Source organism: Hipposideros armiger, unplaced genomic scaffold, assembly GCF_001890085.2.
Source record: "Hipposideros armiger isolate ML-2016 unplaced genomic scaffold, ASM189008v1 scaffold_1185, whole genome shotgun sequence".
Lineage (NCBI taxonomy): Eukaryota > Metazoa > Chordata > Mammalia > Chiroptera > Hipposideridae > Hipposideros > Hipposideros armiger.
In genome coordinates this window covers 56473-69194 of record NW_017732535.1, presented here as the reverse complement: position 1 = coordinate 69194, position 12722 = coordinate 56473, and the positions used below count along the sequence as shown (strand labels likewise).

At 40.3% G+C, this 12722-nt stretch overlaps 1 protein-coding gene and 1 long non-coding RNA gene across 2 annotated transcripts in view; one reads left to right on the top strand and one right to left on the bottom strand.

Moving 5' to 3' along the window:
* The window catches only part of LOC109376744 (piwi-like protein 3), a 51096-nt gene that overhangs the window by 4243 nt on the left and 34131 nt on the right, over positions 1-12722 (bottom strand). Inside the window, exons 12-18 of the mRNA XM_019632844.1 lie at positions 12211-12329; positions 11258-11445; positions 10586-10658; positions 3016-3216; positions 2764-2867; positions 819-889; positions 255-408 (exon numbers count right to left, since the gene is read on the bottom strand). Of these exons, the coding sequence (XP_019488389.1) occupies positions 255-408; positions 819-889; positions 2764-2867; positions 3016-3216; positions 10586-10658; positions 11258-11445; positions 12211-12329 (910 nt within the window). The remainder of the gene's footprint in view (positions 1-254; positions 409-818; positions 890-2763; positions 2868-3015; positions 3217-10585; positions 10659-11257; positions 11446-12210; positions 12330-12722) is intronic.
* The window catches only part of LOC109376745 (uncharacterized), a 37123-nt gene that overhangs the window by 11764 nt on the left and 12637 nt on the right, over positions 1-12722 (top strand). The window contains exon 3 of the long non-coding RNA XR_002122774.1: positions 9326-9410. This is a non-coding gene — a long non-coding RNA (uncharacterized LOC109376745). The remainder of the gene's footprint in view (positions 1-9325; positions 9411-12722) is intronic.

Sequence of the window (12722 nt, the reverse complement as noted above, 5' to 3'; positions counted from 1 at the left end):
AAAAAAAAAAAAAAAGAGATTCATAGGGATTTCATGGGGGGAAGCAATCTGCTACTACAATGTTCCAGTTCTGCTCTGACGTGGGTGTGGAGCCCCAGGGTCAGGGATGTGAGGGCCTGTTTTCTCCCCATCCATCCGCTAACGCTCTCTGTCCGTATCAATCTCTTTCTCATAATTCATACATCATAATAGTTATAGATGTTTTTCAAAGACTAAAATGCAAAATCTGTGCTTCACAACATTTATATACCTACTTTTGTGATTTGAAAATACTCTTTAAGGAGGACACAATCTGTGGTATTTCACAGTCAATCAGAGCTTGAAGTTGACCATCTCCCACTCCATCCCGATACACAATAATAGAATACGGCAGAATTGAATTCCGTTCATACCAGAGCTTCAGGGCCTCTGAAAGGAAATCAGAAACACATGTAAATAAACCGTAACTTGGAACAAACTGGCCACTGCTTCTTTTGACAACTTTTAGGTTCATTTTTCAATGTTGTAGCTTTCAGGAGTTTCACTGCTTAAGCCCTCAATCTAGTCCATGTTTTCTTAACAACAATAGTAGAAATTCTGAGGCAGATGAATTTCTGTGGTGGTGTTAGTTGGGGTATTGCTGTCCCATGCGTGGTAAGATGTTTAGGAGACTCTATGGCCTCTACCCACGAGACTACATGCCAGTAGCACCTCCACCCCAGTTGCAATAGCCAAAAGTGTCTCCAGTCATTGCTAAATGTCCCCTTGGAGACAATCTCTCCACTGGTGGAGATCTACTGGGTGAGACTCAGGTGCTCCAAACTTCACAGGACACTGACCTTGTAAGCAGGCCCTCAGCCCGTTCACAAGCTCCTGCCCTGATTCCTGGAAGATACACTGAGAGAACCACCTGTTTGGAGAAATAAGCCATCAGTCTGGAAAACTAGATTAACATTTAATCACTTTGATTCTGAATTAATCCATGACCACCCCCACCCCCCCAAAAAAAGTCACTCTTGGTAGCTGAGGATCCAATTAAGGATCCATTCTTTCATTCCCCTGCAAGATCAAAGTATTGGTCTCTTCTGCTATCTAGGCATTACAAGTTTTTGAATGCACACAAATAGTAATACAGAATGGGAGCATTCCTTCACAGTCCACAAATTATACACACTTTCTATGTGCCTGACTCTGTCAGTCTCACCTGCTGGGGAACAACACCATGAAATAAAAACCCAGTGTTCCTGGTGACTCCTGTTTCTAGGCCGATCTATAAACAATCGCTTACCCATAATAATCTGCTTTGAGGGAGCGGTGTGCTTTTGGAAATTTAACAGCTACTATGACCGCTTCCCCACAGGGCAAGTAAAATTACATATTTGTTCCACACTTCCATCTCCTTAGTGCTTTTTTATTTACTTGAGAGTATTATGAAGACCTCACATGAGATGGTGTATTTGTCTGTCTGCCTGTTTGCTAGAATTCGCACACCGTGGGACGAGATCAGGCATTTTCAATGCTGTATTCTCAGCATTTGAACACAGCAAGCATTCAAAAATATCTGTTGAGTGAATGAAAGCTTTTCCTCCCTATTATCACAGCATTATTCTCTAATTCCCCCCTTCAAGAAAAAAAAAAGCAGAGCAAGATAATACTACTGTAGTGAAATAAAGCGTGAGTGGAAAAAAACACGGTCATCTATGAACACAGACGTCTTCCTTAAGGAATACTCTGGACTTATACCTAATGGGCCACAAACATCGTTAAACATAGTGGTGACCTGTGATGGTCACACATCATAATGTGCAAGGAACTATAAACTGAGCTGTGTGCAAATCCATTTGAAGGCGTGCTGTGGTTTCTACTCTAAGCACGGAAAATAAAAGGGTCCCTGGAGAAAAGGAGAAGCATGGGATATAGAAATATGCCTCCTTTTGCATGTGCATTGTATATAAACGTATGATGACAAGGGCCTGTAGGTGTAGGATCTGTCTTCACCCATGAACATCCTAAGTGCCTTCCTGTGCATTAATGGTCACTATGTAGAGACTCACAGGTCAGAGCATGTGGTAAGCAGCATTCTACCTGCCCTAACTCCCTGGAACCTGTGGATGTAGTGAGATATTGCCCCTGTGATTATGTTACATGGCACAAGTTGACTTTATGAGAAGGTGATTTTCCACATGGACCATATCTGATCTCATGAGGCCCTTTAACAGCAGAGAGTGTTCTCTGGCTGATGGCAGGAGAGGAAGTCGGAGAGGTTCGAAGTAGGACAAGGACTCAATGTACCCTGGCTGGTTGGAAGGTGGTGGGAGCGGGCATGCAAGAAGAAATGTGGGCGAAACTCTAGAAGCTGAATATGGCCTGTAGCTGACAGCCAGCAAGGAAACAGGGACCTCTGTCCTACAACCACATGAAAACGGACTCTGCCACAACTATGTGCTCTTGGAAGAGGAGCCCAAGCCTTCCTGTGAAAATAGCTCAGCAACACATTCACCTCTGTCTTGTAAGGCCTGAGAGCCATGTGGTCCCAGACAGCTGACCCAGAGAACTGTGCGTGGACATGTGGGTGTTGTCTAAGCTGTCATATTTGTTGAACATTTTTAGGCAACAACAGGAAATGATGCAGAGCCCTCCATGCAAAATATTTCGGGAGCCTAACTTTGTCAGAAGATCAGGAGAATGCGTGGCTAAAAAGCCAACACCATTAGTCAGGTCCATCCCTCCTCTTTGGTCCATAAATTGCTACCAACTGAATGACGTCTACCAACGCTTACTCACTCGGTTAAGTCTTCGTTGACGCTTGCCACAAATCCTGCAATTGACTTCCGTCGATTTACAATATCGTGGAAACAATCGATACCAATGAACATCGCATTCTGCAACTTCCGGGTTTTTTTTTAAATGGTAAAATGAATTAGAACAGAATACAAGTAAATTTCACAATTAAATTTTAAAAATAGAGAAACAGAATCTTAACCAGTTCCACCACCCACAAATGAAATAAAGAGAAGGCAACAACATGCAACGTACTCCAGTTTGCACCTTCCAGAGGGCTCCTCCCATCTTGCAGTTCATCTGCTGGGCAATCTTTGTGGCAATGGTCATCAGCGTCTGGGGTTTGTCTAAGGTCCGTGCCACCACGCACTGGCTTGGAATCGGGCAGTTGACGCACAGGTATTTTTTAATGCCATCATACATTTCTTTCCTGTCACTGGACAGCACACATACGACCTTGAAAGAAAGCAAACATGATCTTCTCCAAGATGCAATAACGCAGTGTTATGAGAAACGGACATCACGTCGAGGAAGCTATTTAGGTGGAATGCTGACAAAGTAGAGTCTCTCCATTTAATAAATTTCGGAATTGATGACGGTGAAGGGTCTAGAATCACATTATATTAAGCCATGATGAGGGTGAGGAAGAAATTTGGCAATATGCATCAATCGCTTAAACTTACAAAATCCTTTAGTCCTAGTTATTCAATTTCCAGGAGTTGATTATCGAGTTGACAGGGTTGGAGTAAAAATGTAGAGTGAAATAGATCATAATCAGGACAGTCACCATTTACGGGGTGATCCCTAGGGGAGGGGCACTTGCCAAGAATTTTACTTGCCTCAGTTATCCTCTCAACAACCTACTGAGATCAATTCTATGATCCCCATTGCACCCCTGAGCACACAAGCTTGGAAGTTATGGAAACTGCTTGATTTACAAGCAGCAGATTAAGGTCCCAAACATTTGCTAGGCCCTCCAGTGGGACAGTCAGTAGTCTGGAGGAGAGGGCACTGCTTGACTTATTTCTGACTAATTGGAAAATCATCCATACCGGGGGTGCCAAAAAATGTATACACATTTTAAGAGCTGTTAACACTTTGGTCAACGTTGCTCAAGCAGTAGTTCATTGTAATCAGAAGTGTCTGGATGCTGATGGTAACCACTTTGAGCCCTCTTATAATTGCAGAAGTCAAATGAGGCTTGTGTTCATCTTCTGTTATCAATATATATTAATACAGTTTTTTCCTTTCTTGAAATGTGAATACATTTTTTTGGCACCCTCTGTATATTATTATTAACACGATGATGCTTGTAGAAAGTTTTTGGCAGACATTCTTTATCAGATTAGGGAAAGTCTTTTCTCATTCTAGATTGAGTTTTTCTTTTCACCTGAAAGGATGTGCAATTTTATCAAATGCATTATCTGCTTTGATTAAGAGAACTATTTTTTCTCGATAATTCACCACACTAACCAGCTAATAGTTTTTATTTTTCTAAAAATTATTTCAAATTTTCAAATTCATTGGCACACTCTGATTCATGGTGTTCTGCTGACCTTTCCTCCCCAAAGGAACTTTACTTATTCCTAATGTTATTAAGTCTTCCTCTGACTTTTTTTTTCAGTCTGGAATACATCAAATTTTAATATTTTCAGCTTTGTGGGTTACATTCAGATTTGTTGGTCACTCTCTGCTTAGTTTCTGCTCTTATTTTATTGCTTGTTTCATTCTTCTTTATTGTGCTTTACTCTTCTTAGTTCATTAAAATTCAGACTTCATTCCCAATGTATCCATCAAGGGCTGTAGGTACCCTCTCATTTCTAGCTTGCTGTTTCTCATAGGTTTTGATGCATAATACTTACATGGTTTCTGAGTTATCAGGTTTTTTTTTCAATTTTCATTGACATTATCCTCTAATATAGTTGTTACTTAAAAATAATTCTTTGGTTCTTGAGCGTTGTGGTTTAATGATTTCTAATTGTAGTGTACTGTGGTCAATAGGAGACTGGTCCTTCGTTATTTGCCTAAGATTCCTCCAAGCCCATTGTGACCAATTAAAGACAAACAAACATACAGATACGCTTTTAAAAAGTGCCTGGTCTTGGGTACAGATTACACACACACACACACACACACACACACACACACACACACAAGTATCACTAGAGATAGAGAAAGAGATAGAGATATACAGATATATGTATATATTAGGTTAGTGGGGTCAAGCTTTTAAATATGAGTTAAAAATCTTCTAGATTCTAATTTTTTTATTTGATGATCTCTGAGTTTCCTGAGTGTGGTCAGCTAACATTGTCTCCTAAAATGTCAGCTTCTGGAGTAGCATGGACCTATCTCTTCCTGAGAAGAGCTATTCCAGCTGATGACAATAGAGGGGCATGCGTGATCAAGGTTCAGCCAGTTTAACAAGGCAATAAAGAATTATAGAGTTAAGATAGGAGAAAAGTAGGGACCCAGAGAGATGATCCCAGCAACAGAGGCTACATCACCCTGTGGTATCTGCTCATCCCAATAAATGTGGCTGAGAGGTTGAAAAGCTATGAAAAATCTGACAACCTCATAGATGGAGAAGGACAGAAATTGAAGACCATGTCCTGCCAGCAAAGGGTACTTACTTGAGTTAAAATTTGAGTGTCTACCACTCCAAAACAAACTGATTAGATGTATAACAAATACTACGTGTTAAGACATGAAGCTATAAGAATGCTCAAGCTGATGGTGGGTGTGTACACTGATTGGTACAACTATTGGGTTGTCAGAAAAGTCATGATGTATTTTTTCTATGTTTTTCATTGCAAAGATACATCATGACTTTTCCGACAACCCAATATTTTGGAAAACTGATTGGCAGCATCTAATGACATGGAACATTCCACTCCTGGGTAAATCCTCAACAGAGATACACACCTATATGCACAAAAGACACATACGGAAGTATTCATAACAGTACTATAAGTAACAGCAACACGAGAAGCATCTCAAAAGTTCATCCACAATAAAATGGATTAAGTTAAAAACAGTGGGATATTATATCAAGCAAGAGAACAGACTATGGCTACACCCAACAAAGATGAACCTCAAGGTTGAGTAGAAAAAAAGAGGCACAAAATGCTATGTAAATGCACAACTCTTTTAGGTAAAGTTTAAAAACAGGCAATACCAAGCTATGTTGATAGAACTCAGGGTAGCAGTCACATTTATAGGATAGTGACTGCGAAAGGGACAAAGTGAGCTTCAAATGAGAATAAAAGACTACAATCCATTAAATAATATTGTATGAGTCCATGTTTACATACATACGTACATACATACATACATAAAGTGAAAAGGTCTTCCTTACAATAGGATAGACTATTAAATATAGAAGGAATATAGAAGAACTAATAAATATAGAAGGAATGTTGAAAGCATAAAAATCACCATTTGTTGGTTAAGAGCTGTCTTGGGACACCAACTCTGAGCAGCAGGGCCCCGGTTCGGATCCCAAACGCGGACCGTGACACTGCGCCCTCTACAGCTAAGATGGTGAACAACAGCTCGACCTGGAGCTGGGCTGCCATGAGGGGACGACGGTGTAGGCTGCTGCAGCCCTTGCTGCAGTGGGCTGGTGTGGCTGGCAGCCAGCATGAGCGACCATCAGCTGGCGTGAGCTGCCAAGAGCTGCAATGAGCGGCTGTCCAGAGGCTGGCGACCGATCTGCCTCACCCGGGAAGAGCGCAATGATAATTCCAAGTGAAGCAACGTCCTCCACAACTAGACTGAAGAACAAAAGGACAGCAACTTGTCTGTTCCCCTTCCCCTGATTCCCCAGTGCTGTTCCCCTCCCCCAATTCCCCAATAAAAATCTTAAAAAAAAAATCACCATTTTGGTGAGCACCATAAGCATTGTTTTGGGCAAGAATCATCAATAGATGCTAAAATGAGTGAGTGAAATTTCAATGAGAAATCATAAATTTGCCGTCTGGAAGTGTAATCCCACAATAAGTGTATCAATCACAAAGAAAAGAAATAATAACTTTGAAATGGTGAAACCTACCAGACGTCACCTTCATCAAATGATCAAATTATAACTAACAGTCAAATCAACATCATGTGCTTCCTGATATCATGAATTGCGAAGAACCCGGCATACCGTCTAAGGCAGCGGTTCTCAACCTGTGGGTCGCGACCCCTTTGGGGGTTGAACGACCCTTTCACAGAGGTCACCTAAGACCATCAGGAAACAAAAAGATATTTACATTACGATTCATAACAGTAGCAAAATTACAGTTATAGAGTAGCAATGAAAATAATTTTATGGTTGGAGGTCACCACAACATGAGGAACTGTATTAAGGGGTCACGGCATTAGGAAGGTTGAGAACCGCTGGTCTAAGGGATTCTGCAAGAATGCAGGACCTAAATGGAGTCACCAGGAAATGGGCAAAGGCACAGTGAGGATTGTTCTGTAAACCAGCTAGCCAGTGCAATTCCAAAATATCAAGGCCACAGAAGGAAGACTGAAGAAACTTTTCAGGTTGAAAGGAGACTAAACAAGCATCTCAATCAGATGCCTCAGGTGATCCCTGGTGGACCAGAAAAATAATTTGTTTTGCTACAAAGGGGAAGATTGGTTGAATTTGAATTAGGGATGCATATTAGACAAATGGCTCAGGAAAACACACACATATGTACTCTAACTGCTGTGAATAATGACACATAAACATATGTATACTCATATGTGGACACACATATGCGGGGTGTCAAAAAATGTGTATGCATGAACACTTTTGTCAACATTGCTCAAGTAGTAGTTTGCCGTCATCAGAAGTGTCTGGATACTGATGGTAACCACTTTGAGCACCTCTTGTAATTGTAGAAGTCAAATGTGACTTGTATTCATCTTTTGTTTTTGGTATATATTAAGTATCACAATTTTAATACAGGTTTCCTTTCTTAAAATGTGTATACATTTTTTTTGGCCTCTGTATATGTTACATACATAAAGAGAGGGAAAGTATGATTATATGCAGGTGGATGAATGGATGATAGATAGATAGATAGATAGATAGATAGATAGATAGATAGATAGATAGATAGATGAGGGAGAGAGAAAATGATTATATGAATGTGGTAAAGTTTAATAAAATCTGGATGATAATTACAGAGCGATTTGTACTATTTTTGCAACTGTTTCTCATAAGCCTGAATTATGTTAAAATATATAAAATTAGAAGAAATGGAAGTTTTTAAATATTCAGAAAAACAGAAATTAGAGGTTTTACATTAGATTAATGTGTAACCGTGATTTTAAAAAGCAAAACTAAGGGTCTCTATTTAAATTATAGGGACTATGTTCCCAGTTGGTATTTTTACTGCAAATGTCTGATTTTCAGGGACAGGTTATTAATATTATATGTGAGATCACTGCATTTCATGTTTAGGTTTTTTTAGCTTTAAATTATTAACACAATGCTAGATCGGCTTTCATTCCTATAAAAAAAAATATCCCATAGCTTAAATGTACTTTTATTTTCTCTATGTCTGCCTTACTCCTCCAACACACACGTTTATAGAATTTCATTTTTTAGTATTCAAACACTTGTGCTTCCTTCTCATGACTTGTTTAAATAGTGGTCTATAAGCTGTTGTCTGCATACCCCATAAGGAAATGTATTGCAAAGCTATATGAGTACTTTTTAATTATTGGTAGTGTTACTGCCAATCCGTATTACATATTTATGAAGTTAACATTTTATTTCAGACTTAATATAAATACAGAGGGTGCCAAAAAATGTATACACATTTTAAGAAAGGAAAAAACTTTTAAAATTGTAATACTCAATATATACTGATAAGAAGAGATAAATACGAGTCACGTTTGATTTCTGCAATTACAAGAGGTGCTCAAAGTGGTTACCATCAGCATCCAGTCACTTCTGATTACAGCAAACTACTGCTTGAGCAACACTGACCAAAGTGTCCACTTGTATACATTTTTTTGGCACCCCTGGTATACGGTTTGATGTCTTCTTATCACATCCAATGGATTATTTTACATAGCCTGGCTCTGGCCTCCTGCCCAATACCACATAGCCTCTGAAATCTGGGAGCCACTGGCTTCACCCCTGCTTACATGCATGAATCCCCTTCTATTTCTGGTCTATGGAGGTTTCCATTTGTGCTTAAAAGACAGTTTTGCACATAATTTCCCATCTCTATTTTATCGGTCATTCCGAGCGCACAGAAGAAGGACTGTAGGCATGCCCCCCCCTCCAAAATCTGACATACCTGAAAATATTTAAGGGGCTGCCTTGAGCAAAAGATGATATTGTTCCAAAAAGCGAAACTAGGATAAATGAGTAAAAGTGGGACAAGTTCCCATGCAAGAGATAAAGGAAATTTTAAAAAGAAATTCCCACCATTAAAAAGGCAATCTTTAGCTTTCAGGCAGATGCTAAATGAGCAAAAGAAATTCCTGTTCAGAGAGTGGGCTGGGTGTCAAACTACTGAGGCCCCTTCAGCTCTGATCCTAATGTACTAAAATGTAACGTTTTGCTGATTCCCAGTGGACGCTCCCCAGATCTGGCTGAGCTTCACTGCCAGAGAAGAGACACAGGAGTCAATCACGTAACAGGAAGCAAGATACAAAATGTAAGTACAGGGCTGGCCGAGTGGCGCGATGGTTAAGAACTAGTTTGGGAGGCCAGAGGGCCCCGGTTCGGATCCACATATGAGGGCCAGTGACACTGCCCTCTGCAGCTAAGATGCTGAACAACAGCTCAACCTGGAGCTGGGCTGCCATGAGTCGCTGGCAACAGCGTAGGCTGCAGCCCCTGTGGCAGTGGGTTGCCATGGGCTACCATATGTAGCCAGCAGCCAGCGTGAGCGGCCAGCAGCCACCATGAGCGGCCGTCCAGAAGCTAGCGACTGATCTGCCTCGCCTGGGAAGAGTGCAATGATGGTGCCAGCTTGGGCCAGGGAAGCAACGGCCTCCACAACTAGACTGAAGAACAAAACAACAGCAACTTGTCTGTCCCCCTTCCCCTAATTCCCCAGCGCTGTTCCCATACCCCCAATTCCCCAATAAAAATCTTAAAAAAAAAATGTAAGTACAACAAGATTTCCAGCGTAAGACATTTTATTTGAGAATGAGTATGGCCCATGGAAGGTATCCTTCAGGGTATCCTCAAAGGTTCCTTAGTGGGAACTAAAAGGAGAGAAAAGTCTAGGCTTTATGGAGAAGAAGACAACAGGAGAAACCTCCCGGTTTTACGAGCAAGGAACAAAGATCTTTTTGAAGATCATCCAGAAGGAAGAACATGAGATGAATTAGGGGAAAGAACCCAAAGAAGAAAGAAAACAGAAGTTGCTTTAGTAATTCAGATACAACATAATGACGACTTGGTTGAAGACATTGCATGGGAGAAAGGAAAGGAACGATCCCAAGAAAATTACTGAGCAAAGAGTAGAGCAGATGTTAGAAGAGAGAGATCATAGACTTCACAGGTTACAACAGGGGAAAGAAAATGATGGATGTGATGATAACCATAATCCATATTACTTTATATTTGTATGGTGTTTTTCAGTTTGAGACTTAAAATAATAATAATAATTCCAAGTCCTCCAGCCTGAAAGAATTAGCATAATGTGGTGATATCAAGTAGTAGCTAAAACCCAGACGTCTGACTTAGCTACAGTAGAGGGGTAAATTTGTATTTGTTTCCTAGCTCAGGAAACCAATGACAACATTCCAAATTCTAAAACACATACAAATACAGTTGTAGAACAATCAGGAAGGATTGTGCAGATATCAAACATACACTTACCATCTGTATATTTGATGAATCATGTTTTTCTAAGACGGTAACATAGGATTTGACTGTATCACTTACTTCAAGCCTAGAAAATAAGTATATCATATCTATATTCAAAAGGTAATGAGCTGTGAAACATAAGAAATATTTTATACAGCCAACGAAACATGATATAAAGCAAGACAAAACAAAATGCCAAGATAGGCATTTAAAACAAGTTTGAGGGCCAGCCAAGTGGCTCAGTTGGTTAAGAGCTCGCTCAAGAGTGCGAGCTCTGAGCAACAGTGGTTCGAGTCCCGGCCCAAACTGAGCTGCTGCTGAGCTGCCAACAGGTAGCAGGATGCTTCAGCTAAAAAAATAATAATAATAAAATAAAATAAAAATAAAACAAGTTCGATTTTTGGAAACACGTTTGGGAACTAGTTGTTCACGTCACCCCATCCATTCCCATCAAGTTGCTAATTGTTGTATCTTCCTCAACTTGTATCCTCAAAACTACACACCATATATTGCATGAGCCTGTTTTAATATTTGTTGACTGGAGTAGATTAAGCTATTTTTGTTTACAGACTTTCAGAGTTTTGATAAAGCAATCAATTCCCACAGTTTAATATTTTCAGTTATTCCACCTTCAGAATGCCAACAACTGACTTTTAAAGCGGAAGGAATTTCTGTTCCCCTTACATTTTGGCATCTCGCATAGCTATGCCCATGGTGGGTGTGACTCTCCGTAGACTCTGCATTAAGGACAAGGCTGCTCCGTAATTTCTCTTCGTATAGAGGATCAGCCAATTATCCAGCGACTTGACATTGAGTAAGGGCCCACTTCTTGTTTCTCTGGACCACTCTGCAAATTGTGGATGGTACTCAAACTGGAAGAGAATCCCAAAACATGGTATAAAACTTCATTTTAAAAAAGCCATTTAAGAGCCGGCCGAGTGGCTCAGTTGGTTAAGAGCTCACTCAAGAGTTTGAGCTCTAAGCAACAGGGTCCCCGGTTTGATTCACGGCCCGAGCTGAGCTGCCGCTGAGCTGCCAACCGGTGGCAGGATGGCTCAGCTAAAAAAAAAAAAAAAAGTCATCTAAGATCCTTTCACTGTAAGCCTGTGCTCTTTCCTACTGAAATATTATGATTTTGAACTTCAGTCATGACCGAATTAGATATTTTCCCTTAAGATACAGGTTACTAACACTGGCATTCTATCATGGGTTACTCTGGATTGCTTTGATTTTAGGTATCTGACTCTTCAGGATAGATTTGGAAGATCATTTGACCACAATAGTAATAGAGATATAATACTAAGTCTACTATACAGTAATATCTTGGTTTGTGAGCATAATTCGTTCCGGGAATAAACTACTCATATTGCAAGACATTGCTCGTTTACCACGTTAAAATCTATTAGAAATGTTTGCTCATCTTGCGGAACACTCGCAAACCAAGTTACTTGCAATCCAAGGTTTTACTGTATATACCAAGCACTTGACATGCATTCATTACTTGTTCTCTCATATAGAATAACAAGTAGCCTAAGAAGAGAGGGCAGAATTACTGACAAGACTGAGTCATTATAGCTTCTCTTTGTGTTACTTACTATTCATTTGACCCAACTATGACAATTTTGAAACGGTCTTACCGTTCTTTTCCCTTGGAAAATTCTCACTTCTTTCAAAACTCTTCCTGAGAAGGACAAAAATTTGGTATCAAATTGGAAATTCCAGTGTTGAAGCTCCTTTTGCACATTCTTGTCTCTGAAAGTTAAAATAGTTCCACGTGATCCAAAGAAAAGAAACCAAAGCGGTGGACCATTTGCACAACTCAGGGCCATTTCCCTCCAATCTGAGGTCCCATATTGCTTGTCCTCAGTGTTGAGTTGCTGCAGGGAGACTCCCTAAAACTGAAATAATCTTGTCTTTGCTCTCACATTTGTGTGGGCACTTAGTCTCTGGTTTATTCTTCCCCCTCCAGATCTGTCTCCTCTGACATTGCAATGACAAAAGCAATAGAGTTGTCCCCCAAATATCATTTTCTTCCCAACTGTCATTTTTTAATGGAAGAATCGGACATATGGGCCAAGGGACCTGCAAAGGTCTCAACTTCAGAGAGGGAGAGGGAGAGAGAGAGAGAGAGAGAGAGAGAGAGAGAGAG